Source organism: Vidua chalybeata, chromosome 19 (genome assembly GCF_026979565.1).
Source record: "Vidua chalybeata isolate OUT-0048 chromosome 19, bVidCha1 merged haplotype, whole genome shotgun sequence".
In the NCBI taxonomy this organism is placed as follows: Eukaryota; Metazoa; Chordata; class Aves; order Passeriformes; family Viduidae; genus Vidua; species Vidua chalybeata.
This window is the reverse complement of record NC_071548.1, coordinates 497,493-509,591: the sequence shown is the minus strand read 5'-3', so window position 1 is coordinate 509,591 and position 12,099 is coordinate 497,493. Positions and strand designations below refer to the sequence as shown.

At 63.2% G+C, this 12,099-nt stretch overlaps 1 protein-coding gene across 1 annotated transcript; it reads left to right on the top strand.

Annotated features, from left to right (window-relative positions):
* The first annotated feature begins 6,068 nt into the window (after positions 1-6,068).
* LOC128797539 (cytochrome P450 2C5-like) lies at positions 6,069-10,987 on the top strand. Its single transcript, XM_053960199.1, is given in 10 exon segments — positions 6,069-6,454; positions 6,985-7,147; positions 7,476-7,625; positions 8,234-8,394; positions 8,545-8,575; positions 8,578-8,720; positions 8,809-8,950; positions 9,338-9,525; positions 10,224-10,365; positions 10,514-10,987. Coding segments are annotated over 10 exon segments (1,494 nt in total). The 5' UTR covers positions 6,069-6,274; the 3' UTR covers positions 10,708-10,987.
* The last annotated feature ends 1,112 nt before the right edge of the window (positions 10,988-12,099 follow it).

The window sequence follows — 12,099 nt, the reverse complement described above, 5'->3', positions numbered from 1 at the left end:
TCCCATCCCATCCCATCCCATCCCATCCCATCCCATCCCATCCCATCCCATCCCATCCCATCCCATCCCATCCCTACCTGCCCACGGTCTGGTTGGCGAGCTGGCGCATGCGGTTGAATTGCTTCTCATGGTGGCGGCGGTGCGGGCGGTGCGGGCGGGCAGCGGGGCCGGGGGCCGCGGGCCGCCCCTCCCGCATCCCGCCCGGCGCCGAGCCGGGCCGGCCGAGCCGAGCCGAGCCGGGCCGAGCGGGCCCCGCCGCCCCTGCGCCTCTCCGCGCCTCCGCCTGCGCTCCGCGCCCCCCGCGCCGCCCCGCACCGCCCCCGGCCGCGGCGGCCATGGGAAATGTAGTCCGGGGCCGCCCGCCCCGGCGGGCTCTCCGGGCCGGGGGTGGGTCTTGGAGCGAGCCTGGAGCCGGGCATCCCCTTTGGCATCCCCTGAATTCCCCCGGCATCCCTGGGCGTGGCCCCGGCATCCCACCGGCATCCCTCAGCGTCCCTCGACATGGCCTCGGCCTCACCTGGGCGTCCCCCCGGCATCCCCCTGGCACGCCCAGCGTCACCTGGCATCCCCTCGGGTCCCGTGACACGGCCCCAGCGCCGCTCCAGCAGCCCTGGCATCCGCCCGACATCACCTCGGCGTCCCCTTGGCGCGGCCCCCGCATCGCCCGGGTCTCCTGGCATCCTTCGGCAGCTCCCCGACTTCCCGCGGCCCAGCACCGCTCCCGCAGCCCTTCCAGCCCCGGCTCCCACCCCGGCACCCATCGCTGCTGTCCCAGCCCCTGGCACTCGGGACGCTCGGGACACTCGGGACACTCGGGACACTCGGGCCTGGGGCGGGGGGGGGCTTGAACAGCCTGGGGCAGAGGCGGGTGAGCCGGGCCGCAGCCCCGGGCAGGAGGGCAGGAGCCGGCGGCAGCCGGGGGACCCCTCTGCAGGGGGATGGGGGTGAGGGACCCGGGCTCCTGCTGCAGGAACCCAAAGCCTCTGCTGATGCCCAGTGCGGGGTCTTTCCCGGGACGGCGCCCAGGGGGCCCTTTCCTCCCTGGGGTCCTGCTGTTGCACCACACGCCTCTCTCAGGATCTGGGAATGTTTTAGAGCCAGGCAGCTCCTGGCATCTCCCCTGGCATCAGCTGCTGCAGGCTCAGCACTTCCTCTCCCCGATTTTCCATTCTAAATTGCACCATTACTGCGGGATGGAAAAGGCAGATATTTTATGTGGTGTCCGGGGGTGGAGGCAGGGAATTCTGGCTCCTCTGAAGAGGGACAGGGAGCAGCACGGCTCAGAGACGTGGTTCCCACCACGGTGCCAGCAAGATGTTCCTCCCACGGGCACAGGAGGGGTGACACTCATGGACAGCACCGAGCAAACCCCTGTAGGACACAGCAACGCTGCCCAGCTCTCCCTGGCCCAGAGGCAGCTCCAAAACCCCGTCAGGGCGATTCTCTCCGCCTTCACCAGCTGCCAATAGGGTCAGTCCGAGCTCTAGCCCTCCCTCCCTCACACGGTGACAGGGCTGTCCCTCCCGTCCACCCCAGCACCGCGGGGCCGCTGAACCTCCAAGATCTGATAGCGTCGGCCCAGATGGGTCAAACCCAATTAACGTCAGAGCAGCCCATTTCACCGCAAACCATCTGACAGAGCCGCGCGGGGGCAGCGCAGGCTCCTCCTGCCCCGCATCGCTCCCTCCTGCCCCGCATCCCTCTCTCCTGCCCCGCATCCCTCCCTCCTGCCCCGCATCCCTCTCTCCTGCCCTGCATCCCTCTCTCCTGCCCCGCATCCCTCCCTCCTACCCCGCATCCCTCTCTCCTGCCCTGCATCCCTCTCTCCTGCCCCGCGTCCCTCCCTCCTGCCCCGCATCCCTCCCTCCTGCCCCGCATCCCTCCCTCCTGCCCCGCATCCCTCCCTCCTGCCCCGCATCTCCCTCTCCTGCCCCGCGTCCCTCTCTCCTGCCCCGCATCCCTCTCTCCTGCCCCGCCTGCTCCCCAGACACGCCAGCAGCAGCTGTCACATCCCGCCCGGTCTCTCCTCGGGCTCTGGTGGGCACCGTGGGTGCAGGCAGCAGGAGCCACAGCCCGGCCGCGCTGCTGACAGCCCGGCAGCCCCAGGGGTGCTCTCCCGGCACAAGGGAGCTCACGGCCTTCCCACAGGCTGATGAGCTCCCTGTGAGAGGGCTTTAATCACATTTCCCTGTTTGCTGCTCCAGGAGACAGAGATAATGAAGGGTGGGATGGAAGCGGTGCCTGTGCAATCCCTGCAGCGGAAAACGGGAAAGGGAGGAGGGAGCAGGGGGCGCAGCCGGGGAGCTGCTCCCACCCCTTATCCCTGCCTGGTGGGGACAAGGACCACCACCAAACCCCTGCTCTGTCCCGGCTGAGCTGTGCGGGAGCACGAGCATTCAACCTCTGCAGGATCCCATCCTTTCCCATGCCATTCCCAAGCCCAGGAGGCAGCAGGCTGCCTCGGTGTTTCAGTCCCTGTGCAATGTGAGCAACCCTGCACCGGGCAGGAGCGAATTCCCCGGCAGCAGGGCTCGCTCCCGGGGCCTGCAGCCTCCCCCTGTCCCCTCTCGCGACTGGGACTGGCCGCTGTGCCTGGCACGGGGCTGTGCCGCCGGGAGGAGCAGCCCTGCTCCACCTGCCATCTGCCACCTGGCCCGGCGGTGCCCGGGCCACCGGGTGACAACATATGGCACCGGAGCTGCCCCGCCTGGCCGGGACGGGGCTGGCGCTGTGCTCGGGGCTGTGGCCCGCAGGGATCCCCGCCTGCCGCACGGAGCGCAGGGTTCAATGCCCCGGGAGAGCGGACCTGGCCCGTGAGGAGGAGGGGCAGAGGCGGCCAGAGCCTCTTGTCCCCGAGGCGCAGTCCTGCGGGTCGTTTGTAGGGACGCACAGCGCCCAGCGAGCCCCAGCCTGCCCTCCGGGGGCTCCGGGCCAGCCCCCAGAGCTGGTACCAGGCACGGAAATGCGGAGGAAGGCGTTGGCACCTCCCGCCGGGGAGCCCCAGGAGGAGCTCCCGGTGCCAGCGGCGGGGACGCGGTGCCGGTGCCAGGGCACCAGCCCGGCTCCCGCGGCGGGTGCCGCTCTCCCGGAGCTGCTGGGGGGGGGGTGTGAGCATCACCCTCCGCTGCGTGGAGTGCTGATTTCCCCTCGCATTGAATGAAGGCATTTTAATAAGGTTTATGGACGTGATAAATACACAAACGGGGAGCAAAGGAGCCCCGTGTCCCGGGTAAGGGCCTGGGGTGTTTGCCAGGCAGCAGAGGACAAAGGGGGGGATTTTTTTCTCCTCTCTGTAATTACTGCAGGAAGGTGAACAGCAGGGAGGGAAGGTTTCAGGGCAGTGCAGCTGTTCTAAGGAATCCTCTGTATTCCACGTCCTTCGGGTGATTTTCCCAACAGCTCCCTGACATCCTGCTGAGATCCATCTCACCACCAAGGAAAAGGGAGCGTGGCAAGGCTCAGCTCATTTTCCGTGAGCACAGGGCAAGATTTGCCCTCTCCAAACATGGTTTAGGAATAGAGCCATGTTTATGGAGAAGTGGGAGCAGGGTCCTGTGAGGAGTGAGGGCTCAGGGAGAGCTGCAGGCTCCTTTCCTGGAATTGCACTCATGATCCAGACCCACCACAAGCCCCCTGCTGCAGCCAACCTCGCTCTCCAGGGAATTACCGGAGGGATAAATGAGTGAACGCCGGCTAATTAAGCAATTAATTACTGCAGGCTCTATGGGCAGTGCCTGGTGCAGCTGCAAACCTCCCAGAGCCACCCTTCACTCCTCACACCCGTCACCCCTCGGATGGGCAGCAGGGGAAGGAGGGGGGGATCGGAAATTAAAATGCTATCGGAAAGTTTAATTATATCTTCATTATTTGTCATCCCGGGCGCGGCGCTGGAGATATTCCCGCGCTGGGCTGGATTTCCGCACGGGGGGAGAGGGGCTGTGCCCGCGGGCAGGACCCGCTCCAGCGGCGCATTCCCAAGAGTTAACGCTTCCCTGGGACCCCGCTGGCCGCGCACCGCGGTCAGTGCCCTCGGGAATCCTGCCTTTGACGCGCAGGGCTCTGGAGCGGGACGGATCCCGCAGGCACTGCAGACAGAGCAGTTCCTCTGCCTTCTGTGCAGACTCTGATTAGCGGGCAGAGCGTCTGGCTCTCGCGTTTCCAGCCACGGAAGGATCCAAATGAAGGCTGGCTGTCCTGATTAACCATTACCCTTCCCACGCCTGTTCCCAGTGCCAGAATTGTGCTCTGCTGTGCTGTGCCACCCCTGTACAGATCACCTGCTGCTGCTGCTCCATTACAATTAAAACCAGGAGCGGGTGTTTGATGATATTTATTGGGGGAAAGTGAGGATTGCTTCATCTTCCTCTTGAATTACGTCTTCCTGCCTGGGAAGAGCGGACACAGAACCACCTGGCTGCCTCACACCCACAGCAGGTCCCACCCCTGGTGTCTCACAGGGCTCCCGGAGACCTCTGAGATGTTTCATGAGCCAGGGAAAATGTGCTGGCACTGGGGAAAGCCTCGTGCTGCTCGTGGGATGAGCACGCCTGGGAAAGCCTGGCCAGGCTGTCTGCCTGGTTTAGCTGGGCCGTGGAGATGGAGGAAGGAAGGAAGGAAGGAAGGGCCCGGCGCTGCTGTGCCGAGCCCCCAGAGGGGGCAGGGCTGGACCCGCAGGTACCAAAGCCCGGAGCCCTGCTCAGTGCCCAGGGCTGTCACCAGAGCTGGGACATGTGACAGGGGCGTTCATCACCTGCCGCAGAGCCCCTCACAGCCAGCAGGGCGACAGCGATGACAAATGACACTGGCCCTGTAATTACAGCCAGGCTCCGCTCAGCCGCTGCTGCTGCATTATTGAGAGCGACCAAAAATACTCCCGGCTCAGTCATTAGCTCAGTCTGGGCCTCATGGCGAGTGGCTGCCAGGGCTGCCTCGGCCTGGCGGGCAGAAGGGAGAGGGCACAGCCTGGAAAGTGCTGCAGAGGTGTTTGCACATCCTCCATTCCACAGGGATGCGGGCCTGGGGGAGCAGAGCACCTCGGAGGGTTCGGGATGCCGGTGGGAAAGCGGCATTAGGAGAACATCCCTTGCCTCAGTGTCAGTGTCACTGCTGAGCCGAGCTGAAGCAAGGCTGAGCAGGCGAAGCCGTGGCCATAGCTTTGCTCCATGCCCAAGCTGGGATCTGGAAAACAGCTGGAAAATGGTTTGGATGGGGAAGGGTGTGAGGAGAAGGGCAGGGAGGCTGGGAGCTCCCCAAAGCCTGGGGGAGCCTCATCCCGTGGCTGCTCCGAGAGATTCTCTGCCCCAGGGCAGTGGAGCGGGTCAGGCTCCTCTCTGCCAGCACCACTGAATTCCCTCTGCTGAGGGGCTCCTTCCTCTGCAGGGACCAGCATGGACCCGAACCTCCTCCCCCTTCTCCTGCAGGAGGAATCCCATCCTTTCCTGGGAGCTGGCCTGTGCCCAGCTTGCTCAGCCCAGAGGTGGGGTGACTTTGCCTGTGGGGTGACTGTGCCTGCTCACCCCCACCCAGAGGTGGGGTGACTGTGCCTGCGCCAGATGTCCTTGTGTGCAGCCAGATGTGCAGGTACTCAGAGCAAGATGCACATTGGAGGAGCCCAGGGAGGAGTTAACCCACACCTCCAACAACCACAACACCTTGGGCTGATGTTCCTCCAAAGCCCAAGAGGAACCCCAAAAGATATCAGAAAAAAAAAAGTGGTTTTTCTATTTTCTGATTCATTTTGCATCAGAAAGGACTCTGGTGGAGCATCGTCACCCCACAGGTGTGTGGCCAGGCACAGTGCCCCATTGCAAGCTGCCTCTCTTTACCAGAGCACACCCTCCTGGGTCATTGCCCTGCTGAGCAAGGCAGTGACCAACAGGGCAGTGACTGAGGGGACATGAAAAGCTTGGCCAGGACAGTGACAGTGACATCTTCTGCCGTGTGCCACCACGAGGGAGCGCCGAGCAAAGGTAGTCAGCAGCGTGGGCAGGGGACAGCCACCACCTCCCCAGTGCTCCCGCGGGGTCTCACAGAGCTCCCAGTGCCAGGACGGCTCTGAGACCTCTGTCACAGCCCAGCGGGGACAGGCGTGGCCCGGCCGGGACAAAGCTCTGGGTCCCCGAGCATCCCGGAGCCCCTCGTGCTCGAGAAGGGCTGTGCCTGCACCGAGCAGGGAAGGGCACACGCAGCAGCTCTGGGCTCCGCTCTGCTCTCTGCTCAGTTTCCTCCCTCAGTTTCCTCCTTCGTTTCTTTCCTGCTCGGCAGCACGGGGAGGATGGACGCTGGCTCGGCCGGGCTGCTCGTCACCTTCCTCCTCCTCCTCTCCATCCTGTGGCTCCTGGCCTGGAGGAGTGACAAGAAGAGGAGCCAGCTGCCTCCTGGCCCAGCCCCGTGGCCCATCCTGGGAAACCTGTGGCAGAAGGATGTCCTGCCCCTCTACAGGCACTATGAGAAGGTAAGGGACAAGGGACAAGTGGCCGTGCCAGACCCATTCGCAGGACAGCAGGACAGACAGTGGAAAGCCCCGTGCCAAAACAAAAGGGGAATCCTATGGGTGACTCTTCCTACCTTTCTTTTCTCTTCTTCCCTCCTTCATCTCTTGCTCTACAAGAATTGCCTGAATCCCTTCTGCTGGGAGCAGAATCAGCCCTGTTACTGAAGCCTTTCTCCTGTAGGGCACCCACGAGGTGACAATGCCCCTCAAGGGCTGCAGTGCTGCTGCTGTCCAGAGCTGCTCCTGGAGACGATGCTTTGAACCCCCAAAGTGGCACTGGGATAAAACCCACAGGGACAGGGACAGGGACAGGGACAGGGACAGGGACAGGGACAGGGACGGGGCTGGGAGTGGGATGAGGTCACAGCTTTGAGGGAGGCACTTCCCCTCCCTGCTGGGCATTCACCAGTGCTGTGGGCTCACGTCCCAGTTTGAAATGAAGTGAATGAACTGGTGTGGGACCCTGCTCACAGAGCTCCCCATCCTCCCAGCTCAGCAGCACCTACGGCCCCATCTTCACCGTGTGGCTGGGGCTGAAGCCAGTGGTGGTGCTCTGTGGGTACAAGGCAGTGAAGGACGCCCTGGTGGGACACTCGGAGGAGTTTGGGGGCAGACCCCACATCCCCCTCCTGATGCAGCTCTCCAAAGACTATGGTGAGTGCCTGGACCTCTCCTGGATCCATCTGGGTGAGCAGATGGCCACACCCCTGGTCTAGGGAAGGGCTCAGCACCCAAGACCTCCAACACCCATTTCCTGCTCTGCAAGACCCTTCAAGTCCTACGACAAGGGCAAGGACAGCATTAATTCCAGTTAGGCAGCTCCAGCTTTGGTCCGAGTCGCTGTAGAGCTCCTCATCCTTTTGTGGACACTGTGCACACCTGGCTTATTGCTCTGTTGCTCCTCAGCCTGGCTCAGAGCAGGGTTCCCACTCCTGGGGAACAGCAGGGAGGGCAGGGGCTGATCTCCTCTGTGTCCCTCCAGGATTTGTCTCCAACAATGAGAAGAAGTGGCGGGAGCTGCGGAGGTTCACACTCAGCACCCTGCGGGACTTCGGGATGGGGAAGAACTCCATGTCCCAGAAGGTGCAGCAGGAGGCTCAGCACCTGGTGGAGCTGCTGGCAAAGCTCAAAGGTGACACGGCTCCTGTCCTTGCTGGCCTTGTGGCAGGCAGAGGACACAAAACAGCCCCATGGGACATGTGTGGCCCCAAAGCTGTTTGCAGAGCTGGGTGTGGGTGATCCCTGCAGGGAAGGGCTGAGATCCAGCCCCACCCCGCCCAGGAGCTGCAGGAATGTGCTACAGGCATGGCTGAAGGGCCAGGAGGGACATCCTGCTCTGAACTGGTGCAGGGATGGCCACAACCGAGGAGCATTCCCTGCAGGAAGAACAGGAATAGGGAACAGAACTGTGTGGGCCCAGCTAGGACACTGCCCCGGTGACTCGGGCTTATCAGGGTGATTTCCTCCTCTCCAGCAGCACCCAGCTCCTGCCAAGACATCTTCTGGGGCTTCCTGCAGACGCCTGTGCTTCCCTCAGTCCAAGCTGTGGGAAGGGTTTAGGGCAGGGAGGTGGGTGAGGAGCCCCCAGCTCAGGAGGGCTCTTTGCTGTGGCTGCCAGGCCCTGCAGATCAGCCAGGGTCCAAAATCAGGGGCTCGGAGGGGGGAAGGGGTGTTTTCTGTCTTGAAGCAGATAAATAACTGGTGACTTTTTGGTGCTTTTCTCACCTCTTGTGGCCGCAGGCAATGCCTTTGAGCCGATGACCGTGTTCAGACACGCGGTGTCCAACGTGATCTGCTCCGTGGTCTTCGGGAGCCGCTACAGCTACAGCGACGCGGCTTTCCTGGAGCTGCTCAACGCCATCGGGAACTACATCAGCTTCTTCCTGTCCCCCGTGGCCAAGGTGGGAGCCTGGCGTGCTCAGCACCCTCTGCCTGCTGCCCTCGGCGGCTCAGGATGCTCCCTGCCTCTGGGGGGACAGCGTGGCTTCGAGGGAGGGGCGGGGAGGCTCTGCCCAGGACGCTGAGCCCTGCCGTGCCCCCTGTGCCCGCAGGTGTACAACACCTTTCCCAGCATCATGGACCGGCTCCCGGGCCGCACAAGAAGGTCCTGGCCGACTGCCAGAAGCTGAAGGACCACATCCAGGAGAAGGTGCAGTTCCACCAGCTGACTCTGGACTCCAGCTGCCCCCGGGACTACATTGACTGCTTTCTGATAAGAGCAGAGAAGGTAGAGGGGGGGCTGCCCTCCAGCCTGGCTGCAGCCTGGAGTATCGCCCAGACAACACTGAGTCCCTCCCCACCACACCCTCTTGCAGGAGAAGGGCAGCCCAGAGACCATGTACAGCCACGAAGACCTGATCATGTCAGTGTTCAACATCTTCGGCGCCGGGACGGTGACAACCAGCAACACCCTGGTGTTCTTCCTGCTGATGCTGGCAAAGCACCCCCACATCCAAGGTACGGCAGCAAAACACAGCTGCTCCTGTGCCTGGGGTGCTCTTGGGGCACAGGGTCCCAGCCCTGGAGGTCCCGTCTGGGGGCAGACCCAAATCATCCTGTGCGGTCACCCGAGGATGGGAGCTGTTAGGCTCCCACAGGCCAGGGGGATCCAGGTGCTCTCCCTGTGCTCCATCCCTGCCCGTGCGGACTGGCCAGTGGGAGATGCTCTGAGCTTGCCTGATGCAGGAGGGATGAGGGCAGAGACTGGTTCTGGGCTTTACAAGGGATTAGGGCAGGTTGCTCCCCCTCTAGCCCACCCCCGGGTTTAGGATCAGTGCCCGTGGAGGCCAGTAAGAAACTCTGGGGAGGTTGCACAGCAGGCACCCAGCCCCCTGCTGTCCCCAGCCAAGGTCCAGCAGGAGATCGATGCCGTGGTGGGCCCCGGCCGTGCCCCCAGCACGGAGGACAAGCTGCGGATGCCCTACACCAACGCCGTGATCCACGAGCTGCAGCGCTTCCACAAGTCCCGCATCGAGAACTTCCCGCGCATGACGACGCAGGACGTCCTGTTCAGGGGCTACACCATCCCCAAGGTACTCAGGGTGGCCCCGGAGCCTCTGCCACCAAGGGAGAGCTGCCAGCAGGGCTTCAGGGCCATTTGCCTGTGTCCCTGAACTGTTTGCACACATCTGAAGCTCTCGGGTCTTTCCCAATCCTCGGTAGCAATGACCCTTCAGAGGGGAGTAGAGGCACGTGAGTGTCTGCCTGTCCTGCCCCACAGCCCGTGTTCCTTCCTCGCCTATCCTGGAAAACAGCTCTTCCCCCATGGAGCCGTGCAGGGCTGCGGGGCTGGAGCAGGAGCCCGGCCTGGGGTGGGGCCAGGCCAGACCCCCCCACCCCTCAGCAGATCCGGGGACAGCCACCCCTCCTGCTTTGACCACGAGCACTGTGTGCCAAACCCACCCCGAGGGAACATCTCCTGCCTTTGGATTTGGGGCAGTGAGAGGGGCTTTGACAGGAATCCGTGGGAATAACTCGGGAATTTGTGTCCCATGAGCTGCACAGAGACTGGCAGGACCATGGGGACACCAGAGCCCCGCGTCATTTGTCCCAGTGGCACAGAGCCACCAATCCAGGCTGCCTCCCCATGGGAACCTGCTTGGGTATTGGGGTGCACACCCAGCCTCCCCCGTGTCCCCTGGATGCTCCCCCCAACCAATCCACCACAGCAGAGCCCGTGGCGTGGCACTGATGTCCCTCCTCACATCCCTGCCCCATTCCTCTCCCACAGGGCACTCCTGTTATTCCAGTACTTTCCTCTGTGCATTCGGATCCAACCCAGTGGGAGAACCCCGAAAAAGTGGACCCCGCACACTTCCTGGATGAGAAGGGCGAGTTCAGGAAGCGCGAGGCCTTCATGGCATTCTCGGCAGGTCAGTGCTCCCCGCCCTGCCAGCTCCGTGCCCAGGAGTGCCAGCACAGACACCCAGTGGCACCACACAGTGCCACCCCCTCCATGGGCTGCCTGCCCACCCTCTGTCCCCTCGTTCCCCACCGGGGTCACCCCTCTCTCGTGCCCAGGGAAGCGGATGTGCCCGGGGGAGGCGCTGGCCCGCATCGAGCTCTTCCTGTTCATCACCACGCTGCTGCAGAGCTTCACCTTCCAGCTGGCCACGGAGCACAGGGAGCTGGATTTGTTCTCCCTGTGGCTCGAGATTGAGAGGAGGGCGATCCCGGGCAAGTTCTTCGCTCTCCCACGCCCGGTGTCCTCCTAAGCTGGGAGAGCAGGACAAGGAAAGGTTCTCCAGGTGCTCCACCCCTGCCCCAGAGCAAGCCCTGAGGCCACGAGGGCACAGCCACAGCCACCACAGGAGGGACACTTCGGGCTGGGATCTTCTCCTCTGAGAACTGTCGGGCACGTGTGCCACCAGCTCCATGAGCAGCCTGCTCCCAGCCCTTCCCATCCCAGGAACACGAGGAAGGTGCCACTGCTTCTCCATCCCCAGCCTGATTCCAATTCTCTCACCTTCCAAAACACACACTTGCTATCTCATTGCTGGGCTGTGCTTCTCTGAGTCCTTCACTTCAATATTCAACTCCAGAAATTGCCCTCGGGAGCCAGCTCAGCTCCGTGTGCAGCTGCTGGAGCCATCCTGGGGGTCCTGAGGGGAGCTGCCAGGGTGGGATGTGCTCCCAGGCTCCCGTTCCCCCTGCCCGGGGGTGAGGGTGCTGCAGAGGGTGTTGTGTCAGCACTGAGGCGTGGGCACTTGTGAAGCCTGGGACTTCAGGGTATGGGGAAAAGTGGGGTTCTCCAGGGCTCTCAGAGCTGGTTTTGGTGGGGATTACCTTGCTGGAGTGTTCCTGCAAACACGGAGAAGGGGACAGCAGGGACTCTGTCCTGGGGGAGGTGGCTGAGCCCTGCTGGAGGGAGGTGAGATCCGGATCCGGTTAATGCTGGGGTGCCTTGTTCCAAATGATGCACAAACCAGCCTTTACTCTAAGTGCATTTGTGACTTTTAGATGACTAAATCAGCTCTTTTTTTAATCTGGGGAAGCTCAGGCAGGCAGAGCCACCTGCCAAAAAAGTGTGTGACCAAAGCCCTTGCTCAGTGTCTGAAGCCCTGGGTCAGCACAGTGCCTGTGAACTGGGTGACAACTGTGTCTAAAACCAAACACCGGTGTCCAAAGGCCACCCGTGCTCTGCTTCCCGGGGCCTTCCATGCCCATTTGTGTCACTGCCCAGCCCAGCTGCGCTCGGGGCTGGCATGGTGCCCTGCCCTGACTGCGGGTCCCCATCCCAGGGGAGGCCGCTGGCATCCCCCAACATCCCGCAATATCCCCCGACACCCCCTGGCACCCCAATATCCCCTGGCACCTGCCATCACCCTGGCATCCCCTGGCACCCCGACATCCCCCATCACCCTGGCATCTCCTGACACCCCGACGTCCCCCATCACCCTGGCATCCTCTGGCACCCCGACGTCCCCCATCACCCTGGCATCCCCTGGCACCCGGACATCCCCCATCACCCTGGCATCCCCTGGCACCCCACCATCACCCTGCCATCCCCCATCCCTGCACGTCCCCGGCGCCGCCTGCTGAGGGGCTGTGCCCGCGGGCTGCGCGGCTCCTGGCAGCATTACGGCGGCGGTTGGTTACGGTAACTG